At 40.3% G+C, this 12437-nt stretch overlaps 1 protein-coding gene across 9 annotated transcripts in view; it reads right to left on the bottom strand.

Annotated features, from left to right (window-relative positions):
* Window positions 1-12437, bottom strand: part of TNS3 (tensin 3) — a 232147-nt gene that overhangs the window by 19607 nt on the left and 200103 nt on the right. For all 9 annotated transcript variants that reach the window (XM_064443795.1, XM_064443797.1, XM_064443793.1 and 6 more), the window contains 4 exons: window positions 9943-10114; window positions 6977-7620; window positions 6264-6350; window positions 3569-3700 (listed from right to left, as the gene is read on the bottom strand). In XM_064443795.1, coding sequence (XP_064299865.1) covers window positions 3569-3700; window positions 6264-6350; window positions 6977-7620; window positions 9943-10114 — 1035 coding nt within the window. The remainder of the gene's footprint in view (window positions 1-3568; window positions 3701-6263; window positions 6351-6976; window positions 7621-9942; window positions 10115-12437) is intronic.

Below are 12437 nucleotides of genomic sequence, written 5' to 3'. Positions count from 1 at the left end.
AAGCAATGAACTTACAACAGTCTCACAAATTAGCAGGTCTTTATGAAGCAGTTTTCCACGTTACCACCATACGTTTCAAATGCAGCATGCAAAGAATATATTAGACCCACTCTGCTGCAAGGTTACAAGTCATAGTAAAAAGACCATTTTGCAAAACAAACAAGCAAATATCTCACTTTAGACAACCAGAGGAAAAGGCTTTAAAAGTCAGTAAGTGACTGACATCCAAATATATACTGGTGTCCAAAATGTCCAAGCGTGGTCTCAACTACAGACAGGAACAGAAATCTGAAAAATGAATGGTTAGAAGTTCTGATGCACTTGCCCAGTAGAAGACCTTGTATCCAATGTGAGAAGGCAGTAAAAGTATGATAAAATACTCAGATTTCTAGTGACAGTTCTGCTTGCAGAACTTTTCCAGAGTAAAACAATAGAAGATTTAGCTACACAAAGGTAAGGATGCCCAGTCCCTCTGTGAATTTTTATGTTTCAAAGTGTTTGCAGTTTTACACTAAGTCTTTGCTCCTGAAAACAGTTACACCAAACACTCATGTTTCATTAGATTTTTAAAGACAGTTTGATGTAATGAGGAGATTCGAAGCCCAAGAGACATATAAAAGTTCCCCTGAGAATTAGCATTCTTTTAAATATATACATACATATGCACACACATCATTAAGACAACTTCATTATTTCTTGAAAGACTGCTTCACAGTATTTCACACCTGACTACAAACTGAATCTTTATCCAAGTAATTAAAGGGTTATTTCATAGCAACGGGACAAAGCCACCCAACCATTCAAACCTGGACAAAAGAGCCAAAAACACAAATGCTCCCTTTGACTCTAATCTATCAGCCACAGTCCAGGAAACACAAGACATCAAGGGTTGACTTTCAGGCTAATAGAGATGAACACATTAACCTGGACAGCAGAAACTGCTATGCAAACAAATATTGCAAGATCAATCACATTTTCAAACAGATTACTGTTTGCCATTATGCTCTCACAATATTAAAAATAAATGACTACAAGGGTATGTGGGAAAGGGAAGCCTGGAACAAGAAACCCTGCAGAAGACTGAACAAATTTGTGCCTTCTGGGATGAAACAGTGGGAACCAAAAGAGCTAAATATCACACAAAGAGAAGTGGAAGAATGCTACAGCCTCAACTATAATTTTATCTTACTACCAATTACCTGTGGTACAACTAACAAACTGGCTCTGAAAGGCTAGTAGAGTTTGAACTTTCAGGTCTTCCTGGACTTCACTGGTCTGATGATAAGAAAGATTACTAAAAAAACCTACAGCCACTCTCCATGTGCCTCCTCGTTGTTGCTATCACCACCCCGGTGCAACCCTGTTGTCTTAATGAAATAAGACATTCCAGTGTTTCTGCTGATGTTTCTTGGCAATAAAAAGAAGGATTACATGGCAATTTATTAGAAATTGTCTCAAGATAACAGATTAAGTGTACAGAATTTGAAAGTGTTATTCTAATACAGGTAGACTGCTAACAGTGTCCCAGAATAAGCATGAAATCTTAAAAAAACACAACCAAAACGAAAGCCAACCAACCAATCCAAACCAGACAAAACCATACTTCCATAGCTACAACACTAAGAATCACTGCTTTCCTTTGATCCCAGCTGCTTACCTCACAAGGCAGCATGTACTAATGAAACATAAGAAGCTTTGTAAAAGGAAAACAGAAGCCATGAAAACTACCCCACTACCTCTTGTTAGGCCATGCAGAAAGAAAATTAGAAAGGCAAAAGGCCAGCTTGAACTCAATATGGCCACTATTGTAAGAGATAACAAAAAATGTTTTTAGAAATACATTAACAACAAAAAGAGAGCCAAGGAGAATCTCCATCCTCTACTGGATGTGGAGGGCAACATAGCCATCGAGGATGAGGAGAAGGCTGAGGTACTTAATGCCATCTTTGCCTCAGTCTATATAGTCACACCGGTCAGAAAGTTGTGGTGAACGGACCTAAATCCAGCTGGCGGCTGGTCACAAGTAGTGTTCCCCAGGGCTCAGTGTTGGGGCCCGTCCTGTTCAATACCTTCATTGATGATCTGGATGAGGGGATTGGGTGCACCCTCAGTAAGTTTGCAGATGACACCAAGCTGGGTGGAAGTGTTGATCTGCTTGAGAGTAGGAAGCCTCTGCAGAGGGGTCTGGACAGGCTGGATTGATGGGCTGAGGTCAACAGCATGAGGTCTAACAAAGCTAAGTGCCGGGTCCTGCACTTGGGTCACAACAACCCAATGCAACACTACAGGCTTGGAGAGGAGTGGGTGGGGAGCTGCCTGGAAGAAAAGGACCTGGGGGTGTTGGTTGACAGCCAACTGAACATGAGCCAGCAGTGTACCCAGGTGGCCAAGACGGCCAACAGCATCCTGACTTGCGTGGCCAGCAGGAGTAGGGAAGTGACCGTGTGCCCCCGTACTCCGGTGAGGCCGCACCTTGAGTACTGTCTGCAGTTTTGGGCCCCTCACTACAAGAAGGAAACCGAGGTGCTGGAGCGTGACCAGGGAAGGGCAATGAAGCTGGTGAAGGGTCTAGAGAACAAGTCTTATAAGGAGCGGCTGAGGGAACTGGGGTTGTTTAGTCTAGAGAAGAGGAGGCTGAGGGGAGACCTTACTGCTTTCTACAACTACCGGAAAGGAGGTTGTAGTGAGGGGGGTGTTGGTCTCTTCTCCTAAGTCACTAGCAATAGAACAGGAGGAAATGGCTTCAAATTGCATCGGGGAAGTTTAGATTGGATATTAGGAAAAACTTCTTCACCGAAAGGGTTGTCAGGCATTGGAACAGGCTGCCCAGAGAGGTCGTGGAGTCACCATCCTGGACGTGTTCAAAAAACGTGTAGATGTGGCATGGTTTAGGGGGGCATGGTGGTGTTGGGTTGATGGTCTTAGAGGTGTTTTCCAACTTTAATGATTCTATGATTCCAATCTAGGATTCTACCCTTGGAGTAGTACAAATGGAGCCAAGAACACTACAGATACTGGCTGCTGAGTTTCCATACACTGTTTTCCGTATGTTCTTATCATTTTACCTTTCATAACCATCAGGCACAAGTTATACATGGAGGCGCTAGACCTGGGAGAGGAGGTGTATTTCATCACTTCTTTTAAACAACTATCATCTTTCCTTAGAGAACCTCCTCAGATTTATATCTAATGTAGAACTTCCTCAAAACAAAACCTTGGGGTCAAAAATAGTCAACGTTTCAGCCAAGCGGAAGTTTTATGTGGTGGTTTGTGGATCAAATACAGACTTCTGATAGCTAAGGAGGACCCATTATTGAGATGACACTGGTTTTCTATAAGGTTGATAAGATACAATACATGCACAACCACAACGAACATACATTTACAAACCATGGTGAACTTGTAAAGTACAACAGACATCCAGTCTTATTTAACAAGGTACCAAATGGAGCCTGTATTTCAAGTTGCACTTATTAGAAGAGGGGAGATTCCTCCAGATTATTACCCAGCAACAAGGACTTCCTACTATGTGTGTCTTGTTAAGTAACAGATAGAAGGCATACAGTACCTTTCTTGTTTAATTGCAGCACAGAAGGAGGTGGTGTAGCAACCTTCATTGCTAGTCCATAGGCTCCCCGGAAAGAATGACTGTCTCGAACAATGAATGACCCAGGTTCCTTGTCCTTGAGAACAGCAATGGCTGCAAGGGATTCCGGGAAAGAGAAGAAAAAACCAGTTCCAGAACAAAGCACACACCCAAAAAGTACAGAAGTGCAAATCTATAGTTAATAAGACACTAAAGGAAATAAGATCCTTTTCTCTGTCTCCATTGCTGTAGGACAGAGTACAATCAAGTATATTTGGGGGATCTGAGTGAAAACTTCTCACGCAAATCTCAAAGATACTTCTTTCAAAAGAAGCCTTAAGTACAGATCCCTATTCACTTTTAAACTGAGAAGGACGTGCAAGTCTGACCAGGATTCCTACAACTAGTGCAAGAGCAAGATGATTCCTGCTTACATTTTGTTGACTTTTTAGAAGCATGGCAGAGAGCACAGCTCTCTGTAATTCCCAGGCTGACTAGACAGCACTGTTTTTCTTCTCCTAAGCAGTTTCAACAGGCAGAGCAGATCATTTTCATCCACCACCAAGATTCTGTCCCTGCAAATCAGTCTCACTCCCCTGCTAGTTTTAAAGCAAGGGAAGAGATGTAAGTGAATATTTGTTCTTTGACCATCCAAGCACTGAAATATTTTACATTTATATTCTGCGATCTCTGCTGAAGTGTGATATAAAGTCCTCCCTAGGAGGAACCATGTGCAGGGAAACTGCTCTTGCTTCGCATGAGTCTGCTGCAGACTTTGAAATCTAGTAGCCCAAAATCTTAAACTCACTTTGAAAAAAAGTTCATCGAAGGATTACCCTTAATTTAATCTTAATAAAATCTTAGTACTTCACTTTTTTTCCCCACCTTAAACTTTTTGCAAATACTTGTGTTTGTTTCCAGAATTTCTAATGCTCAGCTAGCCTGCAAAGAAACCCTGGAAAAAGTCCAAATTTGACCTTGGAGTCCTTAACTGTTGACATACACAGAACATGGGGCATGAAGCCTCATTTTGCAAAGCCTGAACAATGATTACATCATAAACACACACACAGAGACACTTTTTTTCCATGAAAAAAAGAGTAGTAATTGAAAATTGGGAAAATGCATACATGATTGCCTCTCCTGTTTAAGTGAGCAAAGCAAATGCACATATATTCTGTTCTATTCACCTGTCAGAGGGTGAAGAAGAAAACTGTTTTCACAATAACCTGTCACGTGTTGAGAGGAAGAGGATGAATACATAAACCCCTGCAATTCGGCAGTACTCACATAACACTTTTAAGTCCACAGAAGGACAGTAATCATTTGTCACAGGAACAGTCCATTAAGGACAGGAAAAAAGACCAAGTGCTCCCCTTCCTCAGCAACAGTATCTTAAAATACTTTTTAAAAGGAATTTTACTTGGTAGTGTGAAAAGAAGCATACTAAAAGGTTGGGAAGATTTTATTTTCATTTGTTCAAGCAGCTAGGTTAAAACTTCCTTTATGATCTGCTCGCCTCACGGGACTCGCATCAAGTCAGGAAATTTTTCTTGCATGTTTAAAGACTCAGTTCTCATTATGGGTGGGGAGCAGACAAGGGGAAGGGGATTGGATTGAAAGGACTAGTAAAACATCATCCGAAGAGCAATTAATGATCTGTTTTCTGTGATCTTTATTCCCCTGGGCTCATATTTACCACTCGACTATAAGAGGCATCCTCACCATTTGAGAAACTATGAATTAGACAGACATAGCAATTCATCATTTGCCAATAGCTGAAGGCTATTTTGTTTTAGTGTGGACTTCCTCCCTAATGCAAAACCAATTCTTCATTTTTCCTTTTTGACAACCACGTTTTAAGAATTCCAGTTTAAAATCCTGCCATAACTCATCAAATACAACCAGTATAGCTAAATATTATAACATGGACACAAGAACCATCAGACCAATTGCATTTTCAAAGCAATGTTCTATTAACGTATTGTTGTAGGGACAAGATATAAGTTTGTATGTATACATTTTCACATACATAACAGAAGCTTTCTCCATCTCATTCAATAATACATCTACATATAGATGTACTATATCTGCATTGTACATCATAAAGATGTTGTTCCATGGGAGTGTTATTTCGTAACCTTTAAGAAATAACGTATGTCACTTGCAGCTGATAATGAAATTCAGGCTACAGAACGTCTGGTAGATGAGAATGCTTTTATGATGACTTCTACCTAATGAATTATTCTCTGATATTTCGCATCTTTCAACCTATTACCTGTGTAGGGAAACTTGTACTTAAAAGGTTTCTGAGAGCACACAGTTGTTTGGTATTGCATCACGCATATCTGCCATTCCAAAACCTGGAGCTTTTCAGTAAAGTACATTTGCAGCAGCTATCACACGCAGATTTAAAGTACTTTGCAGTTAGTTTAGTTAGGCTCATGATTTGTCTGATTAACTGAGTATTTTTTAAGGACTACTTGACTGCCCTCCACTCTCAAATTCACCTTTTGGACAAAAGAAATTAAGTGAGGTTGTTTGCTGCCCTTCTAGGTTTTCTATTTCCTCTTGTATTTCTTTTAGATATCAGGTATGCATCAAAAAACTTAAAAGAGAATTCAGCAGCTAGCCTTTCTATGAATAGATATGCCAGAATATGTGTCAGTTGATATACCTTGTTCTCTTGAAATATCTGGCTTATACCAGAACCTGGATGTGTCCTGGACAAATTTTACAGTCACATGTTTATCAGTTGTGTTTTCTGTGAAATAAAACAGAAAAAAAATTGTCAAGAAATTTTTTAAATATAAAAGCATTTTTTACTTTTCTTTCCAACTTCCAATCATCTTAATTATTCAAAAAACTCATGATTAGAAGGACAATTTAGAGAAACTCTGAACTGTTTTAGAACCAACAAATATAATACTGAAAGCATTCTTGAAGATTCATTTTGCGAAACCCATAAAATACGAAAAACTCATATATTTATAAAGCTGTATTAAATACAAAGCTTCTCAGTGGGGTCCAGTGAATACACATCTACATTTTTAACTATGCTTGACACAAGTCTAGAAAGATCCAGAGAGAAGCCAGCCCTTATTAAAAGAAATTGGACTCCACACCACTCACTTGTGGTCTGGCAGTTCAAAAGGTAGGCTGCCCTTGGCTGACATCTAGGGAAGCCCAGAATTCTGCAGCCTTGTTCTCTGAATAATATATCCAAAGGCAGTGAACTGGTGCCACTTACCACAAACATTCAAGTCCTCTATACCATTTTCATTGCCTTTTGTTGTTTTTTTTTTTCCCATCTTTTAAAGCCCCCTAAATGCTTTTTATAAACTTACATAAAATCTAACGTATTTTGCATTTCTCTGATGCAGAACCTACCTGGCACTGGTGAAGTGCTTAACATTTTTGAGAAATCTGGGAGGACATTTGGGAAGGGGATGCTGATTGTGCTTCCGCTGTGGGGGCTAGAGAAGCCACTTGAAGAAGGTGACACGGAGGCAAAGGAACGGTCTCCTTCAGAAGACCTCTTTTTCTCTGGAAGAGGTGGCTGAGCATGTAGGTTCCCTCCATGGTGCTGCTGAACCGCACTGTTCTGGCTGTTGTGTCCAGAGGCCACTGTAAGAAAGTTTTGTGTCAAAAAGCCATTGTCCTCGGCACTTGCCACTGATGAGCTCATGGTTTTAGGAGAGGTGCTAGTATTGGCTATGAAAGTAGCTTGTTTCTCGTCTCGGGGGGAGCTACTGCCCCTGTTGCCCCCGCTGTAGCTCATATAGGCCCGGGCACTGCTGCTGACAGCAGGTTCTTGCTGTGGCTCTGCTGGTGAGTTCTCCAGGCTGCTCAGGGTGACAACTTGCAGTCCTGGAGTTTGGAAATGAGACAAGAGAGAGACATCTTGCATGGCATTTGAAAATTCAGAGGGCACAAGGTAACCTCCTGGCGGCCTGCTGTTTCCCATTGTAAGCTGGAGCGACGGGGAAGCTTTAGAGCTGCTTTCAAGCCAAGGACGTTCTGTTGCAGAAGAGCTGTCAAAAAAAGCCAAAAATTGAACACAAATATAAAACAACAGCCAAATCATTCCCTTTAGATGCCACTGTACAACCCACACTGCAGCAATCATTGAAAGCAATAAATCACCTCACCCAGGAAATATTTGAGGGTGATCTTTCACAACATGCTAGAGACCTAGAGATACATCCAGATCAAGTGATTCCAGCCTCACCCTGATCACTCATTTCTTCATGTAAGTCATTATTTTCTGCCTCATCTCACCCTCCACCTAGCCATGCTGATGGGACAGTTTCTGAGTTTGCACTGTAAACCAGGCCATCAAATTAATCACAGTAAAAGTAACAGAGGGTTACTTATAACATAAATCAATTCAGTGACATTGTTCACAGCATTGCTTCACATACAGTGGTCCTGGAGATCTCTCCATGGTGAGCTGAAGTGCTACCTGGAAAAGAGCAGTAGGAGGCAAAAATTTCTTATGCCACCAAAGGCAGAGGTTTATGGAAGAAAACTGACACTTCCACAGCAGTTCTTACATGCAGTCTCTTATGCTCATTAATTAAAAAAAAAAAAAAAAAAAGAAGGGCTACGGAGGTAGTCATGCACCATCACACAATAAATGAGTAACTATGATAAGAACACAGTTCACAAACCCAGCTCTTAGACCAGGTCCCTTTTAATATAATTTATATTAAAAAACGGAAGGGAGGCAGGTCCAGAGATTAATTTATGTGATGATGCAATAATTTTGATTTATATATTTCAACAGTAAACAATAGGTTTTTCTACTGGGTCGCAATTCCACCTGCTCAAGTGAAGAATAAGAAATATCGTTCTAAACAAGACATACTAAGCTTCTGATGAAACCATCTGATATAAGTTTGAATTGTCTCCTTGCTTCTGAAAGTGAAATGCCCTTAGACTAGCTAGAAAACATTATCAGCAATATCAAATGTAGAGAGAACAAACTCATTGTGAGATGCAAAGGGAAAAGAGGTGACATAAGATGTATAAAAAAAGGTTTTTAATTAAAAAGGAACTGCGAAAATGGATACCAGCAGATTTGAACAGACCAAAGTAGAAAGGCTGTAAGAAAGTGGAAGGGAAGCAAATGGAAGAAGGCATCAATGCAAGAAAAAAAACCCTACAGCTGTAGCTATCTGCAAGATGAAATGAAAAATTACAGAAAAAAAAATATTTAGAACGAAGGGAACAAAATTTTTTAGATAAAGTTTGAAGTAGGAATGTAAACTTGATAAGGACTGCATTGCCTGATAAGCTTTTAATTCATATCCACTTATAATGAAATGTTACATTGCCTCCTCCTCAGAAAACACTAACATATTTTGTTCAGTCTTATGATTCACATTCATAATCACAAAACAAAAAAATTCTTTCACAGTCCAAGTACTGATTGAAAATGAAATCAATTAGATGGGAAGATAAAAGATAAATAGCTATCAACATATTTGCAGCCCTCACTAAGAGTCTAACATACCAACCAACAGCATTCCAAATAGTTACTGTGGAAAAGGCACTAATTATCCAAGAACAAGAATAGGATAATTAGCCACAAAGGAATGTTGTTGCAGAGTGATAGAGAAGGAAACCTAATCAGCTGTAATGTAACACATCATCTATTAAGTAAATATTAGGGCACAGCTAATGGCTGACCATTCATTGTCATGTTCTTCTGAACCTTATAACAGTAACCTGGGACTCCTTGTTTCTTTGCTGTTTTTCCTGCTCTTTCTCACCTTACACTGTAAACTTCTTGGGACAAGGACTATTTTAAATTTTATAGTATTCAAGCTCTGGTTCAGAACCCTACATGTTGACCACAACACAAATACAAAATAATAATCTCTCAGCCTGCTGAGCAGCTGAAAGGGAGTCAGCTATTCACAACAAAAAAACAAATCCTCTGACATTTTACTGACTAAAAATGCATGTACTGCAGTGAGAAGAGTGCTCCCTCTCTCTAATATACAACTTATTCCAATGTGAAATTTCATTAAATGCTTTTCAGTAAAGCATTAGAGAAGCTGGTTAAGCACACAGGAAAATATGTATGAGCTAGTGCTAGCACATAATAAAGTAACTGAGCTTAAATTCCTATTTTTGTATTCTTATTGTCTTCAAAGCTAATTGTGTCCCTGACTTATAAATAACATCTGTGTATGTGGTAAATTCCAGCTGGTGGACAACATCATCATTAAATGTCACAACCAAGCTCAAAGTCCTTGGACAAATGCTCTGCAATGAAGATGCAAGCATAACGTCTTGGCTGGAAACTATGAGAACTAAACAATAAGGTAAAAGAATCTTTTTCCTACCTTTCTCCCCCTGGGATAGAACTGTTACTTGAAACAGTACATGAAGACACGAAACAGTGCTGAAAGGAGGGATCTGTCTGCATGCTGGCCCTCAGCAAAGCAGGGTTAGTGCCCACAGTGCTGTCAGACATCACCACAGAGTGGTTAATGGCTTCCGTGTAACTCCGAGATTCTGCAGCAAAGGAAACAAAGTAAAAGGCAAGTTAAAACACAACTCACATTTTTATGGACCTTGTCCTTAAAGAAGTGTTTATAAAACAATCTGTTTTTCTCTTAATAGGACTATAAAGAAGAGTTTTTATTTGTTTGAGCAGGAACATTTTATTTCACAACTTTATGTTGATTGCTGAAAACATCCAGCAGGACAAATGGCAGAGGGAATAAAGATTACAGAATTGCACCACTCAAACTGTTTGATCAGTTCTCAAGGGTACATTCTCTAGCCCTAAAAATGAGAAGAGACCTGTCTGTTCCAAGTTTTGCATTCCACAGTCCACAGTGTTAATCGGATATGTCTAGTCAATTGTCCTGTGTGACTATACACACCCTCAGTGTGCACTTAAACACCAAAGTGATAGAAAACCAGAGTATTAATTGAACCTGCCCATTCAGCCCATGACTGAATGCAGCAGGGAACCTGGTGGAAAATGACAGGGAAAATGCTGAGGTGCTCAAACCTTCTTCACCTCAGTCTTTACCAGTAAGACCAGCTGTTGGGAATCTCAAGCCCCTGAGACCACAGGAAAAATCTGGATCAAGGAAGACTTACCTTTGGTGGAGGAGGACCAAGCAAAGGAGCAGTTAAACAAACTGGACGTATCTAAGTCCATTGGGGCCTGAGAGGCTGCACCCACAAGAGGTGAGGGAGGTGGCTGATAGCACTGCAAGGCAACTCTCGATAATCTTTAAAAGGTCACAATGACTGGGAGAGATTCCTGAAGACTGGAAGGGAGCAAGTGTAACTCCTATCTTCAAGGAGGACATGAAAAATGATGCCCTGGAACTGCAAGCTTGGCTAGCCTAACCTCAGGCTCTGGGAAGGTAATAGAGCAACTAACCCTGGAAACCATTTCCAAACAAACAACGGAAAAGATGATGATTGACAGTTGTCAGCATGGATTTATGAAGGGGAAATCACGCTTATCCATCCTAGCAGCCTTCTTCAGTGAAGTGGCGAGCTCAGTGGCTAAGGGAAGTGCAGTGGGTGTTGCTTATCTTGACTTTAGTAAGGATTTTATCTGGTCTCCCATAACATCCTCAAATAAGCTGACAAAAGCATGGGTTAGGTAAGTGGACAGTGAGGTGGACGGAAAACTGGCTGAATGGCTGGGCCCAGAGGCTTGTGATCAGCTGCACCAAGTCCACCTTTGATGTTGAAAGGTTAAAACAACCATGATGACCAGTCTTCAAACCTTGAAGAATAGAAAGCCCCTAAAACAAAGGTCTGCAAATACCTGCCTCAGGGCTAGCCATTGTTCAGGCAGAAGCTGCAGCAGGAAGTCAAGTAAAACAGAAACTTAGTGGTAGCAGATAGGATGAAGGTAATACCTCTAATTGTGTTAGGTAATTATAATACTAAAAAGCACACCCCCAGGAGGATACCTTAAATGTAAATATCAGTTCACCTCAATATAATGAGCTAAACTAAAATTAGGACATGCGCAGATGAACTTTCGTACAAGTAACCAATCAGCTATTTTAATGTGACTACTTCTTTGTTACTGTTTTGTATAAAAGACTCTATGTGTTTCTAAAATTTGTGCTGGCTGATGTTAAATGCCCAGCACCCCACCCTGCAGACTCGCAATGAAGACAAGTATCTTGACTCGTGTGTCTCAGCTGCATCTGGAGCTCTGTGCCCATTTCTAGGCTCCCCAGTACAAGAGAGGCATGTTCTTGCTTAAGCTAGTCCTGCGTGAGGCCACAAAGATGTATGGAGCATTGCTGGGACTGGAGCATCTTTCATAGGAGCAGGGGCTGCGAGAGCTGGTACTGTTCAGCCCAGAGGCTCAGAGTTATGTTATCACCTTGTATAAAAACCTGATGGCTGGGAATGAAGATGAGGGAGCCAGTCTTCTCTCTCTTCTGTTCACGAGGAAAAAACTCACGAGGACAGAACTGGGGTTGAAATGCCGTTGAGTAGCACAGAGCAGCACAGGGTTTAGTTAATAGTACAGCTACAGATTTCAGGTGTGAATTTGTTCACACTACACAGACAAGAAAGTAAAGCAACTGTAAACTTGTCTCTTCTCATACCTTGCAAATAGTGTCAGAGTAATTGTTTCTAAATTGATTCAAGTCTGAACTATGTTAAACAGTTATACTGGACATAAATACTATGAGTTATAGTTAAAATGGATGCCTTTGGATGAGGAATAATGCATATAGTATTACTGAAGAGTTCTATACAAGAACAGTTTAATCTTTTTCTTTACACATACATTTTAATAACCAGTCAAGCTCTAATGAGGACTACATTTAATTATTCTGGTACA

This window comes from Phalacrocorax carbo, chromosome 2 (assembly GCF_963921805.1).
Source record: "Phalacrocorax carbo chromosome 2, bPhaCar2.1, whole genome shotgun sequence".
Lineage (NCBI taxonomy): Eukaryota > Metazoa > Chordata > Aves > Suliformes > Phalacrocoracidae > Phalacrocorax > Phalacrocorax carbo.
The sequence above is the reverse complement of the archived record's forward strand: the minus strand, read 5'-3'. Positions and strand labels throughout refer to the sequence as shown.